We start from the raw sequence: 22,380 nt of genomic DNA, 5'->3' as shown, positions 1-22,380 counted from the left end.
TAAAGTCTACACAAAACTATCAGGAGTAGAAGAACCCTTTAGAAGCCAAGGGACACCAAATCAAGAAAATTTACTCTATGCCAGTGATTCTCAACTGTGGCTGTCCATTACATTTACCTGGAAATCTTTTATAAAATACCATCAGAGGTGGTCTCATCTTCAGACCAACTGAATTAGAATTTCTGGTGCTGGGCCCCAGGTATCAAATTTAATAGCCTCCTAGGTTATTCCAATGTGTACTGAGTGCTGATGACCACTCCTCTTCCCTTAGACATTTCATCCATTGTCAAAACCCAGGGTTAGTGTTATGTAGCAAACAGTAGGTTTAGGTATTTTTAATTGTCTACTTTCACACATGTTAAAGGAAAGCACAGACATTGTCTTTTAAAAGTAAATTACATTAACTAAAGAACACCTATATAGTATCTCCACTCAGAAGATTACTTGAAAGAAAGCAAGCATCAATAAATATATGGGATTAGAAGCAGGTAAATCCCTACAGGCCACTGATCTGTTTGAGGACAGAGAAAGATCCAACAACTAAAAATGAAAGTAAGACTAGTTCCTAAGGGCACTCCAAAGATAGATTGTTTGGGCTGTTTGCATAATTAGAAATGCTAATCAAATCACCTTTAACACCTTTAGATCCTAATAAGACACTAACCCTTAGACTGGGATTTCCTTTTTTTCTTTTTTTTTATTGTGCTAGGAACATTTAATACGCACACTATCCTCTTAACAAAATTTTAAGTGTTCACACAGTACTGTTAATAATAGGCATGCTGTATGTACAGCAGACCTCTAGAACTTATTCGTCTTGCGTTAACTGACTGGGATTTTCTTCATTTCTCTGAGCATTTATTTACTTTCTAGGCTGTTAGAGAAGATGGTAAACTCATGTGTCCTAAACTAAGTTTTTATGCAGTGCAGAAAAGAGCATGCCACAGAATAATTACAGAGCTAGAGAATACTATGTTTCCCGAAAATAAGACCTAGCTGGACCATCAGCTCTAAATGAGTCTTTTGGAGCAAAAATTAATATAAGACCCAGTATTATATTATATTATTATATTATGTATATTATACTACATTATACCCGGTATTATATTATATTATACCCGGTCTTATATTAGCTTTTGCTCCAAAAGGCGCATTAGAGCTGATGGTCCGGCTAGGTCTTATTTTCGGGGAAACAGTATGCAAACTGCTTTACCCTGGCCGCATTTCAATGAGTGGTGTGAAATTCTAAGGGCCATCTGTGGCAGGAAGAGCTCAAAGCTAAATTCTTGAGGTTTTTACAAATATTTCAATTCCTAACCATCTGAGATCCTGTGACTCAGGAATTTGCAAGCACAGAGACTGTATGGAGTAGTGTAAGAATGTTACAATTGTATGCCATTTAAGGGTTACTCCAGGAAGACCAGGAAACAGCTACCTCACTTTTCAGATTACTCCTTATTTAGCGTTAGTCATTAAGTATTTACATATCATGCAGTGTTACCTGTTATCCAGTGAAAAATTAACATATACAAAACAGACATATTTTCACAGGGTCTACTCAGAAATTTGAATAGGAAAATAAACTGAAACCTTATATATAGGTATAACGTGTGAACCAGCCTACTAAACAGGCCCTTCCTAAATACAAGACCCAATTGTCCTGTACACAAAATTTCAATTTCCTGAAGATAAAAAAAAAAAAAAGAGTACGTTATTTAAATAAAATTAAGATATTCTTTGTAATTTGGTTCTTTTTTTTTAAAGGCAGGAGCTAGGTTACTATGGTTTTTCAGCCCATGTTCGCTCAGGGCACGTATTCCTGTGTGTCCCATGTCTTGGAGTTCTGCCTCTGCTTTCCCAACCCAGCTGATGAGAGCACAAACAGCCCCTGTCCTGACAGTCCTCTCACATAAACTGTGGGTAGGCCAGGGCTTCTGGGAGGAAACATTACATAACTGAGTCTTCAAACCTGTGCCCTGTTCAGAAGTTTTCAAATGTTCAACAACAAGGGAAAAAAAAAAAAAAGCCCACGAGCCTGGCCTCTTTACTGACGTCTCTCAGAAAAAAAAATGTAGGTTTAACATATTTTGTTTGATTTGATAAAAAATATTTTTAAAAAGGCAGTAACCAATTTACAAACAAAGACTAAAGGGTAAAACAACACATCAATCAATGTTTTGACATTTGAGAGTGGGGATCTGGCTGATTTTTTGTCTCTTAATAGATTTTCTGTATTTTTTAAAATAATCTTTACTGTGCAAATACAGCTTTAGCATCTTTTAAAACATAACTTACACATAACATAACTTTTGCTTGAGTCTGAAGTTATACTCTGTAAATAATTAAAGAAAAATTCGTAGGTGCCTACTGAAGCATTTATGTTTCCTTCTCCTCAATGAGCATCAGGGTCTCCCTGCTCAATGGCCTGTGGCCCTGCTCATACCTGACACCACCTCTTGCTGGGCCATGACATACAAGGAGAGATCAGTGTCAGATGAAGAAGCCTGAGCCGTGGCCGGCCAAGGGCTTGCATGTCAGCAAGCTCTCCTTGCCATCATGCCCCGCCACCCTCTAATCGCTATTCTGAGGCTCACTTAGTTTACACCCAACCTCTGAGCATCCACTTTCGCCTTCTGGCGGAGGGTACAACAGGGCACTGAAAGCCCGAGCACCAAACAGTAGCTCTGCATCGGCCAGCGGCGCAGCTGACTTCTTGACTTTGTGCGTAAGACTGAGAACTGGGTTCCTCTCCTGGGCTTATGGCTGGTACCCAGTTCTTCCAAGAGCAGGTGTTGCCAACTGCTGGTTCAGAGCACCAGCACTGCCTGGGAGACTATTGGAAATGCAGAATCTCATGCCCCACCCTGGGCCTCCTGAATCGTGAGCAAGATCCCCAGGGGACTTAGATGCATTTTAAGGTCTGAAAAGCACGGGCCCAGATGATGGACGAACTGCAACACTGACCACCTGGTGTCAGAATGTTGGCCTTCCTGATTCCTGAGGTTGATCGCAAGGGAACGGGGGCCTCCTACATGGACTCCTGTCTTGTCTGCTCTGTTCACTCCTGCCATCACCAGAGACGAGTTTTCAAAGCCCCAGTCTGATCATGCTTAAAATTCCACAACAGCTTGTCAGAATGGCAGGAGCAGGTCCCACCAGGCTTGCAGCGTCATCTCCTTCCAGCCATCACCTCGCACTCTATGCTCCGGCCACGGGGAACTACCTGTGGCTCCCCAATACAGCAGGTACCAAACATTACATTTTCATGAATGCAAATTTCCCAATATTTAATTTCTTTCAAATGGTATTGGAGTAAACATATAAAAAAACTGATAATAGGTAATTGACTTTGGGGAAGGACCCTGGAGAATGAGGACTTTTTCTTTTCTTTTTCCCTTTTTTTCCATCTACATGTATGAATTTTGCAATTTAAAAATCACTTCCTAGGAGAAAGACAAGTAGGTCTGTAACTGGAGAGACACCCAGCAATTTTACTGCTACTGTATTAAAGAGGATCTAACTGACCTCAAAGTGTTCACGTGCCTTTGAAAGTGTTCAATGGATGTTGTGGGAAACTTGTTGAGTAATTCACAATTTCAACAGTAAAGTCATTGAAAAGAAAAGCCAACCACTTCCTTCGCAGTGCTCTAAACATATCATTAAAGTCGTGTTTTTTTTTCTTTTAACATGTAAACATTTTGGCTTTTCACAATTAGTCTCACATTCTGACCTGTGAGATTCTAGGTTTAAATACAACAAACTGCAGGACTACATGAAATCGGTAGCATGGTTTATTCATATGATGATTCCCAGCTACTTGTCTACTCATTAATTCAACAGACACTAATGGAGGTGTTGAGGGCACTGAGCTGGTGCGTCCTGAGAAGTGGTTATTCCCGCCTTTTTCCAAGCCAACATTCACTGAACAATGGGCTTCACACCTACCACTACATTCTACTCCTATATATATTTTTTAACCCACTTAAATATGCATGCTGTAACTGTATTTTCACAACCATTCATTTTTAACTTACAGAATTATATAACCACAACCCAGATGAAAAAAGGAAAATCCTATTTTTAGCATCAGTCATTTTAACTGAAGGTTATCCAAAACTCTTACCTATAGGAAATGATACGACTTTTCTTTATTTGCAAAACCTTTATAAACTTATCTGCCCCCAATTCTGAAGTCTAAAAATAGATTATACATGTTTCTCCAGACACATTCCACAAAGAAGTGACCTTAACGTAGTATTTTGTCAGTACATGATTCCAAGTGGAAAAAGAAAATTAAAAAAGAAAGAAGTTCTTAGAAACTGTATATTTAGATGCTTACTTTAAAAACTATTTTACATTGATTTTTTTTTCGTTCATATATGGGATACTTAGATGTGAGACCTTCAATTCATTTGCTAAAGTGACTCAGATGAGACTTCTATTCTTTAAAAAATGGTTGCTCCTGAATTTTTAAAAGGACAAGGAGAAAAATAATAGATAAGCTGAATCATAAAAAGATAAGAGCACAGTAAGAACAAAAAGTTAAATCTAAAATAGTCATAGCCAAAGTTGATCAGATCTCAGCCTAAACTACCTTTAGGTACTGTTTCCAGTTCCTAAATTGAATGCAATGACCCTGCTAATTTCGCTCTTCAATTCCTTCCAAAATCTAAATGTCAAACAGAAAAGTGAATATATAGATAGGTTTTAAGATATAGGCACTTATTTTCATATACACCTGGGCAATTTTATTTCTTTCAAGGTAAACTGCATAATAAGTTCTTTGTATTTTCACATTTTGGGTATTTCTTCCTCAATAGCAAATGAGATTATTGTCTTTACAAGTCGATTTAAAACCAAGGCAAGTAAATTTGTAAAGACAGAAAGCTTGGACCAAATTCCTGTACACAAAGCAAATACTGTTTCATGTGTAATCTTCACGTCAGATGATAGGAAGATCAACGTACAACTAACCAATACACCTAGGACCACAGGCATACCTCATTTCAAAAGCTTAAGAGAATGTACCAGAACCATTTGACAAGATACCTGAATAAATGAAGCGCAGAATGTCCGATAAACATGAACAGAAGAGGACATCTTTAACGACGACTCGTAATGGTGGGTTGCCTGGAGAATCCTGGCTAGCACCTGGAAACGCAGTATCTCTGTTTATAGCAAAGAGATCCTGGGTAGTTCGGATGATACTGGAATCCTGAATGTCAGCAGGGCTCTTCACATTGAAAAGCAGCATGAAAACATGGCTTACGGCGCAGAGCACAATCTTGTGGGCCTCTACCACCTCCTTTAAATCTGGGTTGTAAAATACCACGTCCACACACTGGCAGCAAAACAGCAAGTTATTTAAGTCAGAGTTATAATGCGATGCTTCAGCCTTTAAGACGGGCATTTTTTCTGTTTCAAAAAAAAAAGAAAAGAAAACTACTCTTTAGGTCTATAGACCCAATCGTTTCAGGTTCACATTAATACAACAAAACAGTATTTTTTAATGCTATTAGGGTAAGTCATATGAAATTGCCAATATTTGGCCATTTTTGACCTACAAAAACAGCAATTTTATACAGTTTAACTTAATTAAAAACACATGTAAACAAAACATATATAAACTAATTATCCAGGAATTACAGGGTTTCATAACACAGACACACAGAAATGCTGTATTTATTTTTTATAGTGTAAATGAAAAACCTACTAATGTCCTGATGAGCAATAAAATAACATTTCTCATTATTTCTATGTCCCCAAATAAAACAGTCCTCCGAATACTGAAGTTTAGCACGTTGATAGTCATCGTTCTTTACTGTGATCTGATCAAAAAATTCGAACAAATCATTGAGTAAGTTCTGAAGAACCCAACCTCACATCTGAAGCTCTTTTCCTACTGGGGCTGGAAGTGGAGGTGGAGGGATCAACTGTTAAAAACTGCCGCTTTTCAAAGCCAGGCCTCAGCATCTTGAACGCTATTGTTTGAAACCATCTTGACCATTTTATTTTGATCCTAAAATTTATATATTTTTCCTCCTAGTAAAATAATATGCTTTCCCAGAACCAGCTTCTTCTCCCCAGCCCACTTCTAGGCTCCTTAATTTCCATAAGAAGATGCAACCTTCAATTTCCTAGTTCGATCAGTAACAAGATAGACTAGCCGTCAACCAAATCAGAATATCCACACAGCGAACCACCTTCTAGGCCCTCGTCAGAGACCCTAATTATAAAACGTCTGCTGTCTAACTTTTATCCAAAGCTGAGCTGAGGAAAACGTTATCTGTGAAGGGTTGCTTACAGGATATGCAATCACCTAAATCAATGAAATGCGAACTTCTTCAGCAATGAAAATTCTTTATTCTAAAGCAAAAACTCCATTGTATAAAATGAACAATAACAAGGTAATTTGGGAGCCAGGCTTTTTCTGCACTGAGCCCCACCCGTCATCCTTTCCACTGCCTGCGGCACCTTCACAGATACTGACAGGCTGAGAACAGTCTAAAAGCCATGTGCCCAAGAGCCCAGGATCTGTGCTTAGGACAAGTCAGACCCAGAATGAATGTACACCCAAACCTGGCCTCCTGGGTGATGTTCAGTGCGATACCCACAGCTCTCCTAACAGAAAAGTACAGGAAACAGCCCTGTGAACGTTGAGACTGCATTTGCAGATGGGACACTTTCAAATTTGTGGATGGGACACCTGGTACCCCCAAATGAACACCCGCAGAGAAACTTCTTTTAGTGCTAAATGACATGAAATGCTGTTTTCTCTGAGGAACTGGTATGTTTTCTCTTCTTGATTAATAAAAACTAAGAAATGATCTATCTGCTTTATTTGTTTGGCTGCTCCCCACCTACCTTTTCATCCAGCAAGTGTTTAAGACCCCAGTGCTTGCTACGTAACACACCATGTTTCCCCTTTAACTCTGTACCCCAGGACGGCCAGAGCCAAGTGGGTGTCATTTATGGTCTATATATCTGCTTTTTTTAAAACCTGGAATTGACCTCTCATACTAATTTATATTTTCCTGATTTTAAGTTTACATTCATTCATTCATTCATCAAATACTTATCAAGTATCTACTTTTTAAAGCAATATCCATAACAAATTGATCTGAATAGAGTACTACTCTATTACTATAATTTTGTACAAAATTTTTTTGCCATATATCTAGATACACACTCTCTCTCTCTCTCTCTCTCTCTCTCTCTCTCTCTCTCTCTCTCGCACTGCTGACCCATTTAAAAGTTGTAATCATCAGGACATTTTGGCTCTAAATACTTTCATATTCATCTCCTAAGAATAAGGATATTCTTCTATTAACCACAATAGCACTATCATACATAAAAAATTAACGATAATTCCATAATGTCATCTAATTTTCAGTCCATATTAACATTTTACTCAGTGGTCCCAAGAACGTCTTTTAGATGCTTTTATTGAACCAGTATCCAATCAGAGTTCGTGCATTGCATTTGGTTGTTATTTGCTCATTAGACCACAATCTAGAACAGCTCTCCACAAGACACACTATTGTAAGAATCTATAGGTTGAAGTCTTTAAGACAGTAGTCCTCCACCTCAGGGATGATATAGATGCCTGATCACCTGAAGCTGAAGCTGAACAATAATGAATGTCAACTACAAGTTTTTATATATGTGTGTGTGTGTGTGTGTGTGTGTGTGTGTGTGTGTGTGTGGTTACAAGAAACAGAGTACAGCATTAGGAATAGAGACAGTGGAAATGGCTGTGTGCGATGTCAGAGGGGTAGTAGATGGGGGGAGGGGGGTTGTCACTGTGGGAGGGATATAAATGATAAATGTCTAACTATTACATTGTTTTGTGCACCTGAAACCAATAAAAAAAAGTTAAAATAAATAAATAGCTATAGTAATTAAAACAAAAATTTGTAACTATGCATGGTGATGGATGGTAACTAGACTTACTTTGGTGATCATTTGTAGTGTACACAAATATTGAATTATTCTTTTGTACACCTGAAACTAATCTAATACTATATGTCAATTATACCTCAAAAAAAAAAAAAAGACAGTAGTCCTGAAAATGTGGTTCAAGTATCACCCGCTTTGGAATTACCTGGGAAGCTTCTTTAAAAAGCAGATTACAGGCTCCATCACAGATTTACTGAATCAGGAGGCCAGGTGAGTTCTAAGCATACTCAAATATGAGAACAATTGCTCTAAGACTTGTGAAATGATCTATAATAAATATCAACTGAATGTCTAGACAGTGGCTAATAACGCACCTGGTTGTTCAAGCTGAGGTGGTCGAATTCCATGAAACGAGTTGCTCATTTTCCTTTTCTTCATTTTTTCACTTGTCTTCTGATTTAAGGCTTGAATCATAAAATACTCCAACTAAAACATGAATCAAATTTTAGTGAAAGCACCAACAAAATTCTGTATCTGACATGATTATTTGTACCCCAAACCACATTTGCCAAATGTTTTCAACGCCAGTACCATCTACATGCAAACACTCTTAAACAATTTTTTTCATTTAAGAAACTGTATCAAGTAGAACAGATTGTGCCTTGTCTAGACATAAATAAACTATCCATTCAAGAAGGATCCGTTTATTCTCTTGAATCATCAAGAAAGCCAAGCAATACAACTGTGTGACTGTCAATAACCGTCTCGTGGGAAGCCACAGCAGTTAATATTAGAGAAAGTCAAAGAAGGAGCAGATCTGCTTCTATGTCACATATGCTCATATCAACTAGGGAAGTTCACATTGCTCCTTTTTTTCCTGAACAAATTACTCTGAAAGGCACCTTTAATTTATAAATTGAAAAAATCTTAACCATGTGTTAAGCTGAGGCTGTGCTTTATTGCACTGTGAGGCCTGGGGCAAAAGTACAAATGGAGGTTCAGGTCCCACCTACCAAAATATTTAAACCATATACATCAAGAACACAACTGTTCTGTAAAAGATATTCTACCTGCCTGCTTTGACAAATACATCATCACAAAAGCCTGGAAGGCCAGGCTCGGATTTAAATTCTCAGACTCCCCAGATGTCCATGCAGTACAGGGAGAGCTGGACCCTAACTCCTGGGCACCAAGATTGCCCCTTCTCTCCTCACCCCTCAGTCACCTTTTGGGTCTATGGGTGCATACCCCAGCAATGTGGTCCACCTTCAGGAGGACGGAGCCAGAAAAGAGGCCTGCACAAGGGCCAGACTCAGGGCCAGCTACTCAGAGAATTCTCAGGGCCTGGGTTTTGGAGCATGGTCACGGCATTGTTCGATATAACTCTGTTCTGTGCTGATGGAAATGTTCTGTAGTATCTGTGCTAATCAATACCCCAATCATATGTAGCTATTGAAATGTGTGCCCGAAATGGGGCTAATGCCCCTGAGGAACTGAACTTTTTATTTAATTTAAATATAAATAGTTAGTGGCTACAGGTCTAGACGGGGCTACCAGCTCTAGTGGGCACCTCCCCTTGGCTCCATCATCTTGTGCTCTGTGGAGAGGGATGCAACTAGAGGAGGTACAGACAGAGCTCTCTAAAGCTCGAGGGCACATGTCTCCCTGGTCCAGTCTGAAGGTAATACTGCACAGCTGTTCATCCCTGACTCTTCAACACAAGATTTGAAATGCTCCTTTCACTCTGACATTATCTCTCCATTCATATTTTTGCAAACACTATTATTTCTAACACTCAAGATTTCAGGTGTACTTTACTTTTCAAGAGTCTAAAAAGAGAGCACTCTGATTTTATTTCCATATTCTCATAAAGTCTTGAGTGAAGGAAAAAAGAAATCGCCATGTTTTCTCCCACTCTTGACCACCTCTGCAATCCTCATGATGCTTCGACCCCTAACTGCAACGCTAGTGTTAGGAGCAAAGAGAAACAAAGAGGTGAAAGAGAGAACAGAAAGTGGTAGTTAGGAGGTTGGAAGAGTGATCCTGAGTATTTCAGGTGCAGGAACCTGAATGGGGAACAGGCGTAAGGACCCCCAAGGAACCAGCCCCTTCTTCTCCAACAAAGGAAACTAACCTATCTTCCCCTCCTCCCAACTTCCTAGGCATTTCAGATAAATGTTAAGAGTCTTAAACTAAATTAAGATTCCTTTTTTAAACCACTACAATATAATCTGCTTGACAGGAAAAGTTAGGTTTCACCCCTCTCTATCTTTCTACCCACTGCTTATCAATATAAATAAGACAAAAGCTTCTCAGTCATTGATGATAGCAATATTGGGAGTATATCTCCCTAATTTTATCTTTCTTTCTTATTTGGAGTTTAGTAACTCCAGAACAAATGAAATTTCTATAGTCATCTGTAGAAACCTCAACATTTCAACACGAATCTATACAATGAATGTTCTGGCATATTGGAAAGGGTACTTGATGAAGAGCTGGGGAACTGATGGAGAAGTCCAAAGCGCTTCTGCTTAATGTGGTCTTTACTTGGTTTAAACCTAATGATGTTTACGAGACATGTCTGTTGAAAGGAGTCACTTGTTAGAGGGTTGGAAAGACAGCGCTAAGAGGGGCCTCAAAATGCCTGCAGAACCCAATAAATGCCACTGTGACAGAGCAACAAACCCCGGCTGCCCACATATCCAACAAGAAGCTATTTGTGTCAGTAGTTCCGCTGGGTATTTCTGAGCTACACCAAGGGCAGAAATACATGAAATCTTGCTGAAACACACATAGAGGAAGAATAACGATTCTTTTCAAGTGGTAGATAGAAATGAAGAAGCAGTTTCAGGGCCCCTCGTTCAGGCTGCCGCGCTCACTGAGTTGCTTGAAGATTCCCATTAGAACGGACATCATGGGTTTGTGTAAGTTAAGTATGCTCTAATAAGGGGAAAATTCCAAAATACCACACTAGACAACAGAAAATGTTTCATATATAGAGAAAAATAAAATCCTTATTTTATTCTAACAGAAATTTTTTTTCTACGTACTCTCATGTTATTTCTCAAGGTTAAAACTAATCATGCTTTTAAAACCAAAGTTCCAATTGCGGTTCTGGAAAAGAGCTAAAGAGCCAACCTGACAAATGACTTTATGTAACAGTAACGGCCACTCACCACTCCTCCGAAATATTTTCCGATGTAGAAGTCATCGAGGCTGTGTAGTTCCAGATAGGTAGCGCCTAGCTCTTTAGCAAGCTGGATCCCCTCCGTCGTACTGACGCAGCTCCCTCTGTCTGAGGTGCAGAGTGGGCATGTGCAAGGCAATTCTTCTGAGAAAATGAATGTGAACAACAAAAGCTTTGAATGTGAACAGGAAAAAAAAATACAGAGACCATCTGAACATTAAACAACAAATTAAGAGCTTATACCTGAAACCACAGTTCAAGGGCATTTAATAAATTCGTGATCCACTAGAATGAAAGTATCCATGATAATCGAAAGGTCCCTAAAATAAACAAGCTTTAACTGCAATAAATAAATAAACAGTATTTTATAAAATAGAAGAATTTAAAAGTAGGTGAATGGATATTACCAAGGCAATTATATTAATTAGACCAACGAGTCAGTAATGGCAAGTCTGCTTCCTTGGACACAAACTTGGCACCCCAAGTATCAATACAAATTTAACAACTTGATTGCCCGTAGAAACCATAGAAAACAGCGGGTGGAAACTTCTATTGTTTTATAATAAAGTTTAAATATATTCACCAAGTTTTATTAGACCTTTATACTTTTAATAAAATCCTCAATTTGACCTGAATCTTCAAGGCTGCAAAACTGCCACTCTCTTTGTGGATTTCATGTAAAATATGTTTTTATTAATCCAGACATTTTAATTATTAGCCTCTAAAGCATTCACCTGCAGAGACCAAATGCAATCACTCTAGCTTTTTCTTCAAGAGTGAAAAATAAAAATAAAAAACTAAAGGAATAAAATGTATTTACTCAAAATGTGAACTGTCCCAAGATTCATGGTTGTACCGTGCACCAATCGATGACTGGGAAGGTGGCAGATCAACCCATCTACAAGGACACTCGTTAACGAGGCTAAAACAACATACTTGTATGTTCAATCAACTCTGTATTTGTTAGCTAGCTTCATTTTGTTTCATGCCAAAATATCAGATATGCCATTGTTCAAAGATAGCCAAGTCAAAAGGAGGTAAATCCATTTTTAGAAATGCACGTTGTCGTAGGCTGGCTTCCCTGGGAAGCAGACTCTGAGATAGGGACTGGTGTGCAGAAGGTTTGTTGAGTGACCTTGGGAACAACTACTTTGCAACACTGAGGGAAGTGGGACTGGGCCGAGGAAAACTCTGAAATGTAATATGGTTGCAACAGAGAACTCAGCTGATCCTACAGGGGGCTCTGGAGCTTAGATGGCCCTGAGAGTGATACATCATTTAGGGAAAGGCAGCTGGGCCTTCGTATTCTTCCTAGTCCACCAGTAATTAGAGAACTGCCCCTGCGGTGGGGGGCTAACCTTGAGCAAGCAGCTTCTATCTGCAGAGGGTAATGCCTGGAAAGGGACTCAGTTGTGTGACACCAGCAGCCACGTAAGTGAGGGAGTACACTGGTCCCAAAAGGGCATTTGGGCAACTCCCCACAGCACACCCGTACGCAACACATTTGCTACCAATCAACTGCATATGGATGGAGCACATATGAGTTCATATAGGGTGTATATCAAGGCTATTTAGTACATACTATATCCATAAATGTGTGTGCACAATACAGGACTTAGATCACTGAAAGCATTTTAGAGCTCAGAAACCACATATGTATTCACATCCTTGTTTTATAGAGGAGGAAACTGAGGCTCAGAGAGGTTAAGTGACTTGTCCAAGTCTCCCTGTGTGTTAGACATGGAGAAACAATAATAAAATTGTTACTTGCTCCACCTGATAAAAGGACATCAAAAAGCAAAATAAAAATTTAGTTTGAGTAAGGAATTACTGATTCCAAACATACAGTGATTTAAAAATTAAGCTTGGCTTTTCCAAATTATGCCACCGATTCTAATCTGAGCTTTTACATTTATTTTTTCTAATATCATTTTAGGTTTGGAGCAAATAAAGTTTTCATACAGAATTCAGCCTATTTTGAAAAATGACACATGGTATTTCACATTCTTTACAAAGCCTTCATAAACAGTGCCTGTGACTTTCTGAAGACAGAGGGCTTCTTATGTCCACAAAGCTCTCCTTATGTGGATGGAAAGGAGTGAGTAGGCAGGTCATCTTATTAAACTTTATTTCTACACAAAAATAAAGCCAAGTCAGTAGCATTTCGAGTGAACAATGAAGTGAACACAATGGAAAATAATCTTTAACAAATTATCTTGATTTGAGGGAAAATACAACCATATCAGGTTTAATCCAGCTGAGTGGGTTTTCCATTGTGAGTAGACAGAAGAATCTTACTGACACACATGCCTAGAAAGTTCCTCCTTACATCCAATCTTTATTTCGCCTCTGTGTCACAGAAGGCATTTCTTTTTGTTTACATACACCCAAAAGGAAAAATGCCTAGTCATGATGTGTTGGACGGGCGAAGCAACAAAACACTTATGGATTAGATAAACCTTCACCGAGCACTTCATCAGGATCAGAGGACCCAAAATAATTTTAAACCATAGTGCCTTCTTTAGGAGCTCACTCTTGTGAGCCTACCTCAGGGTCACAGGGACCCTGTGAATCAGAGTATTATGCTTCTAGTTAACACTGTAGTTCGTTGTTGTTTTTTCTTATATGTTGTCTTTTAAGGTATCATCACAAAATGTCTATTATTTTAAAGCAAACACAATGTAACTCTGGAATTCAGATGAATGGCATCTCTTTCAAAGCAGTGGCTTTGAGAACCTGTAGGGTGATCCTTACAATGTTGCCAATGCTTGAAACTTTCAGAAATCCTTTTAGGAATACTAGCCTAGCAACTACTAGACTCTAGCAGAGCTTCAAAAAGATAAGAAGACAGGATGCCAGTTTTCAGGAGCTGAAGGCTATGAATACACCCTAGGCATGTTTGGAAGAATGTTTCTACTTGAAACATTCAATATTTAGTAAAAGACAAAAACGCATCCAGAGCCAAAAAAGATGAAGAAGATATACACAGTCAAGCTTGTCAAAACGTGTAACAAAGGAAAGAGATGACACATTGTGTTTGCTGAACTAATTCTCAAAAAGAGATCAAGAGAGGAGTTAACAGGAGAATACTCAGCAGTTTCATGTATTGCAAGAGACTGGTGGTGGGGGGGGGGGGGGACAATAAATGTCCTTGGGTTGAATAGCCAGATTTAGCTTTGTAATTATTTTGTGATCACATCTTATCTGGTAATTTCATCTGGCCAGTGAAATTGATTTTTTTCACTTATGTATGTCATTCATACAACTATTCAATCACTCATTAAACAAATGTTTATTGAGTGCCTATCACACATCAAATACTAAGGATATAAGGATACATAGATAAAAGAAGTTCACAGGCAACTGAGCCAAGATAGACATGACTGCAAACAATTTTGATAAGTTGTAGAAAAAGGTGCACAAATCACCATGGGAACAGAATCCTCCATCACCACCACCACCTGGGAGGCGTCACAGAAGAGGTAATGATTTAAAGAATAAATATGAATTTGCTATGCAGGTATGATAGAGGGGTGTGCAGACGGGCACTCTAATCAGAGGATATAATATATGTAGAAACCAGGATGTGAGGGGAAAGAGGAACACATCCACTTCCAGTTTCAAGATGGCCAGCTAAAACCCACACTGCAATCTCTTCTTCCTGCTAAACCACAAAATGATGAAATAAAGGGAGGGAGGAGAGGAAGATGGAGGAGGGCAGAAAGGGAGGGATGGGGAAAGGAGGAAGAGAGGGGAGGAGAAAGGGAGATGTGCAATACAACACTCAAAAGATCAGAGGAGAGATTCTTATCAGCCCAGAAACTATGAGTGCCTGAGCGGCTGAAGGCAGATGGCACAGGACCAAAAAAAAAAAAAAAGCTGACGCTCAGAGTACAGGTGGGATGTCAGTCATGCACTGTGGCTTACTGCTTAATAATGGGGGTTGGGGGTGGAGTAGAGAAGGAGGCCCAAGAGCAACAGAGTGGAGATTAGCGGGAGTACTCCAGTGAAAGCAATTAGGCTTGCAGACCCTGTGTGTACTCCCACTCCCACCTCCGCTCCAGAGAACAGCTGGGCAGAGGAGGAGGAAGGGATCCATCCAACAGGGAATCTAAAGTAGAAAACTAGGCACATTAAGAATGATCCAACATTTGAGAAGCATCCATACCATGAAATAAAATCTCATCAAATGGAAAGACTTATAATGCCCCTCTCAGAACCAGACTTAACAGACCAATCAAAACAGAATCTGAAAATAAGTATAATTAATTAAAAGAGGGCATTTGAGAAGTTTTCATATCTTTAAAATAGGAACCATAAATTATGAAAAATAACCAATTAGAGATCTTGGATATGAAAAGCTGTTGAAAGAAACAAAAAAAAATTAATAGTACAAAATAGTGAAATGGCCTCAGCAGAACTAATTTGTGAACTGGAAAAAAAAAAGGACAAAGAAATTCTCCCATAATGCAACAGAGGGAAATAAAGGGATACAAAATATAAAAGAAAGGTAAGAGAAATAGAGGAGAGATTCAGAAGTTTCAATTTCAGTCCAACAAGAGTCCCAAAAGGAGAGAATAGAAAAAAATGGAAAGAAGGTGATATCTGAAATCAGAAAGTTGAGACTTTCCCAGATCTAAAGAAAGACATTAAGTTCTTCAAGTGTAGTTCAGTTTGATGGGTATATAAGACACAGAGGATTGTGTCTTGTGTCCTACAAGGTTCTAGAAGTAGTCAGGGGCTATGTCATGAAGGATTTTGTATTTTAAGTAAGACTTTACAATAGAAAATTATTGAAGTGACATACAAATACTGGATTGGAATAAGGGCATCAACGAGAACCCATGATTTAAAATACACACACACACACACACACACACACACACACACACACACACGTAAAATCTGCAATGAAAGAGCCTAGAAGCCATGACACCTAAAGTAACGAACACCCCTAGAGCCCAGATCTTGGTTTCTAAATATCATTACTCACTCGAAGGAACTACGGCTCCCTAAAGAAATGACTGAGTCCAGGGCTGGGGCAGGCAAAGGAGAGCCTGGAACATCTTGTGCCAAAAATCAGGCAAAACTCAAATACTAACTGGAGCTAGCTTGAAGAGTCTCCCTCTAGGCAAATTTGGGGTAATTTGAGCATCAGAAAGAATAGTGACAAGAATATATTATAAAATATTGAATTTAAAGAGCAAATCCATGAAAGATATGGGAGCAGAGAGAAGGGAAAGCTCTATTTACAGAAGAATACTAACTAGTAAGTGTAGAAGGAATGATTAAAAAAAAAAATTGCTATTGTACAACCACAGTTACCAGACTTGAAGGAATTGTGCAACATATTAGGTTTGGAGTCTTTAAAAATGTCAATGTCAAGAAAGACACTTCCTTCCCTTCTTCACCTCCCCAAAAAGGCTGTTCTGGATTAAAAGAGACTAGAGAGATGTAACCATTAAATGCAATGTGTAATCCTTAATTTCATCCTGCATGTAAAAAACGAAAAAAAAAAAAAAGCTTTGGAATAATTGGGAAAATGGGAATATGGATTGTATTTATATTTTAAATAATAATGTAATAGATAATAGTTACATTTCTTGAGTGATGATTGCATTACGGTTAATAGGAGGATGGCTTTGTTCTTAGATGATGCAGACTTAAATAATTAGGGTTGAAGAAATCCCACAATGCTTACAATTTACTCTCAAATGGTTCAGATGAGAAAAGTGTGTGTGTGTGTGTGTGTGTGTGTGTGTGTGTGTAATTTTTAGGGTTCGCTGTCCTATTCTTGTCAATTTTCATAGCTTTGAAATTTTGCAGAAGAACGTTTCTAAAGAATGTAAAGTATTGAGGACCATGATCTGATTTGTATTCTAGGATGATTACCAAGAGAGGATTTATTTCAGAAAGAGGCAAAGCAGGAACAGGAGACTAGAGGCCAATTTACCATGAAGCTGATAAAGCTTAAGCCAGGCCCTTTTCTTGTGGCTTCTTCCCAAAGTCCTGGGAGGAATCTGAGCAATATATCTTTCACATGGTCATGTGCTTTGGTAAAATTTGTAAAATAAGATAGTTCAACTACATTTGGTTAAGACCACTATCTCTTTCCACTCCAACGTACTTCACCTTGTATCAGGCAGCTCTGGAGTAACCAGGGACATCTGGGGGACCGTGCTAAGAGGGATTCACGTTTAGTGAGATATCATTTGTGGTCTGTAGTCACTTCCTTGTACCGTTCAGTGTCCTGGTACATGAATGGGCTTCAGAAAGGCTTCTGCCACCACTGTGCTAATTTATTTGGTGCCATGACAGAAAGATGCTAAGCTAGAAGACAAACACAACACGAACTCTGGTGCCCAGAACCAATATGGAGAGTAAAGAAATAGTACTAGAAGAATAACTGATTATCATTTTCTTCTCGCTACAGAAAATATTAAAAAGTGGTTATAATATGAAGAAGTGATCAAAGAGTATGCAGCTCCCCCAAATACAAAAAAGTTAAAGAAGTGTCAAGCTGTTAAATAATAGAGACATTTTTTTAAATACTTGTGGCATTTGACAGTTTTTCAGATTTGTAATTTGTTGTGCTTTCTTTTCTCTCTCCAAATAAATAGTCACTGTTGTACATATATACATCTGTAATTTTGTAGGTTTTTTTTTCCTTACATACAACATCTAAAATTGTACAAGTTTCAGGTCCTACAAAATCTGCGCCTTCAGAAGACCAAAAAGAAGGCACTTATAATGACAGATAATTAAATGACTAGAATCTGAAATCCAGTCAAGATGCAGCGAAAACAATGAGTTCGAGATTTACTTGAAAATGTTAAATCAAAAGAGATTCTTAGTCACCTGGCTCTGCGGAATGGGAGAGGAAGTTGGGTTGGATAATTCTAGTTTGGGTGAAGGGATAGGTTTGGCATCATTCATCAAGGCAGGGGATTCAGTAGAGCGAGGGAGCTGTCTGTGGAGCTCTGTGTCACGAGAGAGACCGGAGCCACAGACACAGACTGGGTAATCATCAGTCTCTATAGAGGGCAAGCTAGGGCAGGAGATTAGCGGATTCACAGAGTGAACAGCAAGAAGAGGTGAACTCAAAGGATAGAAGAACTCTGAGCAACAACTACAGGATACATTGGTATATGTGTGTAAGGTGTGGGGGAGTGGGGAGCAGTAAAGAAGACAGAATTAGAACAACTGGGAAAGAAAGAGTAGCTTTATTAAGAGGAGGATGAGGTATGTTTGAATAATTTCAAAGAGAGAAGTTTTATTAAAATGTATTAAATTTGGCAATAAGCATATAACCTGGTAACCCTGAGTGAGAATAATTCAGTGAAATTGTAAAAGTCAAAATCAGACTGTAGTGCACTGAAGAATGAGAGGGAAGTTAGGAAGTGGACTCGTGAAGTGTGGAGGATTCTTTCAAGAATCATGGCCAGCAATAAAAAGAAAGATTGGAAAAGAGAGGGGATGTGGGGTCAAGGAAGAGTAAAGTCTGCTTTATTTGGATCTACTAAATGCTAAACATATACCTACCTGGTGACCCAACAATCCTTAGGTAACAACCTAAACTACATCAAAGTGAGAATGGATAAATAAATTACAGCATATTCGTACAATAGAATAATATGCAGCAATAAAAGAACGAAGTATAGAGAAGCACAACACAGATGAATCTCAAAAGTATTATGCTAACGGAAATTAGTCAGACACCAGACACCACATACTGTACAATTCCATTTGTATAAAATTTAAGAATAGGTAAAACTAATCTACGTTGTTAGAAGTCAGAATAGCAGTTACCTCTAAGGAGTGTTATTAAGTGGGAAGAGCCATGGGAGAGCCTTCTAAAATGCTGCAAATGTTCTGTCTTGATCTGTGTGATGGTTGCATGGATGCATACATATATAAAAAGCATTAACTTTATGTTCTTTATGTTGCTATCCCTCAATAAAAAGTAAAATAATAATAATAATAATAATGATGATGAATGAATAAAAATAAAATGTTATAGGAAGCTTTACTGAGGAAATACCACTAAAAAGAACCATAAAATACCACCAAATTCATTTTGAGTTGGCCCTGAGATATGACAATAATATGTATACCAGCAACTACTGAAACTGAACCAACTTAATCCATCAGCTACGAAGCAAGCCTTCCTCTTAGGCAGTATTGTCTGTGCATTCAGCTCACTCATCGTTATCTATCTAAAAACCCTGCTCCCAAGCCCGCATCCTTATGTGGACAATCAACCTTTCCCAACTGGACAGGCCTTAGATTGTCAGAAACAGTTTTCCAGGGCCCTGGATCACCTAATACCTTTCCTATGTCGAAAGAAAACAGTTACTTCTGTAGAAGAACAATTTAGAAGACAAAGTTGTAACCATCATAATCACAGCATAAGTTAATCATTAATAAACTTAGTTCTATTGAAATTAATTTAGTACCTGCACTCTCATTATAAAAAAGAAAATTAAATACTTACCATTTTGTCTGGTACCAACAGCAGCAATGATTACTGGCACTGAATTTAATGCTCTTTTTATCACCGGAATATAATTATCCTTCACTTCGTGGAATGAAAACTTGTCATTTACGTTGTATTTGATCACAATGATGTCAGCGCCACCAATTAGATTTCGAGAGGTGTACCAATCACTGTCAAAAATGTCCTAAGTCAAAACGCAAAAAGAAATCTTTATCTTCAAATCAATCATGAAATAAACGATATTAGTTTAAATTTTTTAACTTTTTGGAAATTTTAATTTTTGGAAATCCATAAAAAGAATTTTATTTTACAAAGGTAACTACATAAAATTTAAAATGTTTGAAGTCTACAATTCTTTTTCTTTTTTTTACATTTTATTTATTCATTTAGCCTAGACAACTATATAGTGGCTACATAGAAGGTCTAGAGAATTCCTGACAGTCTGATGAAATAAACAACGTCTTTCAATATTCGTATTTAAAACTAAGCATTTTGTTTTAAAATTATGCCTTATTTTTAATCACCTAATAATTTAAAAAACGTAACACTATACATTAGATACAAAAGCATCAGTATGAGTAAGGAAGCATCAAAGGATTTTCCATGACCCAGTTAGACACTGCAGAATTGTTCAGTGTTTTGAATTGTAATACACTGTGAATTCTGTGGCGTTCCATATATTTCATCCATATTTTCAAAATTCATATATACTTTTCAACTTTATATCTAAAGCTGTGGACAGCACTGCATACATAGTGTATGTACATCATGTACACAGGGGGGTGCCCCAACAAAAAGATACTGTGTTTTATGGGGTGCTTACATGGTAAGGAATATATTTGCAATTCATGTATCTTGCTCATATAAATCTTTCCGGTTTTGAAATCTTTACTTTTGGGCTACAGTTAATAATATTTATATTTAGAATTGGGGCCAAAAGCAATTTATTAGAGAATCCTACTCCTTAAAATTTAGTGCTTTAATATCTAAAAAATAATTTTTCAAAAAGTTTGTGAATAATGGTATAAGGAAAATATCTTTATGTATCTTAATACCACTGCTAAATACGCATAAGTTGCTTTCTACTCATAGTCTAGTTATTATTATTATTTGTCCTTTCATGTGGCCTTTAGTATGCATCTCTAGGACGTAATAAAACTAAATTTAGAAAATAGACAGCTATGCAGGCAAATTTGGCCCAATGCGTTTTTTTTGTGAATAAAGACTTATTGGAACCCCTTCCCAAAAAAGAAAATACACAGGTAGATGTGGCTAATGGTTACAAAAACTGTGGAGCTATGAAAGTTTACACATTGAAATATAAGTCTAAAATAGGGTCAATAGTGTTTGAGTCAATCAATCAAGATCTGTGTGCATATGACAGAGCTTTTATCCTATGATGGAATAGTCTGGAGAAGTGTTATACAGCAAAGCCCTTTTGCAGAGACAGCCTCTTTTCACTAGTACCTCCCCAGCCTCAGCAAAGCCTTTCCCAATTCCCTATATCTTCCCAACCCACCCATTTCCTACAAGTACAGCCAGAGTAACAAGAATTACACAATTTTTAGATATGAATACCCTACTGAAAGTAGGATAGACAGAACATTTTTAAAGGAAGATTAAGAGAACAACAATAAAAGAAGGGCAAACTATGGGAAGGTGAAGTGCAAAGTCTTGCACTTAGCAGAGGATGTAAGAGCAGGGAGAAGTGAAGTGGGGCACAGATCAAGGAAATGTGAAAGCTTCCCAGAAGAGCTCTAGACTAATTTCCAAATCCCCAACCACAAAACCCATTCAGTTCCAACTGTATCAGTTAATAGTATTCAAGTTCAAAGTATACAAGTATAACACGGTGTTTAAGTATAACAAAGAAAAAGGACAACTTCAGAGGAATGGGTTAGAACAACTAAACATAAGTGGAAGCAATATTAAGGAGCCATTTAACTCTGAGAGAACAAATCAAAAGTAACTGCTCTTTGCATTCCAAATAGTTCGAAATTCCAGAGTTACTGGAGGTGTATAGGGGGAGGGGGAGAAGGAAACATTTAAGGGAAAATAACATGAGAAAATGGGTCTGGGCATCATTAACACTGCAGTGCTAAAATAATTTAAAAATAATTTTTAATACCTTAAAAATAATTTTATTTTCAATGCAAATCAGAGTTTCAAACCCTGTGCATACCTTACCTCACTGCTTCTTGTGCAATATTTTTGGTAAACAGGAAAAGCTCTAGAAATGAAATAATAATATAATTGCACACAAAAAAAGGAGTAGGTTTGAGAGAGACATACTAAACAATGAGCCACAAAAAATGAATTTGAAGCACATTTATTTTAAAAGTGACAACTATATATGGCAAGGATCCGAGTGAGGCTACAGATCTACAGAAGAAAACTAGAAAAGAGAAACACAATTATCTTATTCCAATTCCAAGGAAACAACATCACATTTCTTCTCAAACTATGTCAAAGAGAAAATGCTCCACTGGTTTCTAGAAATAGTATGAAGGAAATCAAATTCTCCCACCCCTTTTAAATCAGTTCCAGGATTTCCTCTAGGAGGTTATGCAACACAAGGCTTGGAGCCACATTAGGAGAATAAAATTCATCTTTTTAAAAAATAATGAGAATTTTTACAACAAAACAACAATTTTATTCTACATGACTGTGGGGCTGCAAATACAAGCCTACTAAGTAGTACTAATACTGCCGCCTCAATGTACTGTATTTGTGTAAATCTTGAATGGTATGTGAAAAAACTTTACTTTTGCTTAGCATAAGTGACACATGGCTATAC

At 37.8% G+C, this 22,380-nt stretch overlaps 1 protein-coding gene across 4 annotated transcripts in view; it reads right to left on the bottom strand.

The window, feature by feature from the left end:
• RHOBTB3 (Rho related BTB domain containing 3) overlaps window positions 1-22,380 on the bottom strand; it is a 77,489-nt gene that overhangs the window by 52,358 nt on the left and 2,751 nt on the right. For 3 of the 4 annotated variants that reach the window (XM_074328687.2, XM_019727888.3, XM_074328686.2), the window contains exons 3-6: window positions 19,581-19,767; window positions 11,076-11,230; window positions 8,274-8,385; window positions 5,050-5,415 (exon numbers count right to left, since the gene is read on the bottom strand). In XM_074328687.2, coding sequence (XP_074184788.1) covers window positions 5,050-5,415; window positions 8,274-8,385; window positions 11,076-11,230; window positions 19,581-19,767 — 820 coding nt within the window. The remainder of the gene's footprint in view (window positions 1-5,049; window positions 5,416-8,273; window positions 8,386-11,075; window positions 11,231-19,580; window positions 19,768-22,380) is intronic. The other variant, XM_019727889.3, reaches the window with a different exon arrangement.

The sequence above is a fragment of the Rhinolophus sinicus genome, chromosome 3, assembly GCF_057876585.1.
Source record: "Rhinolophus sinicus isolate RSI-liver-muscle chromosome 3, RSI-T2T, whole genome shotgun sequence".
NCBI lineage: Eukaryota > Metazoa > Chordata > Mammalia > Chiroptera > Rhinolophidae > Rhinolophus > Rhinolophus sinicus.
This window is presented reverse-complemented; position numbering and strand designations above follow the sequence as displayed.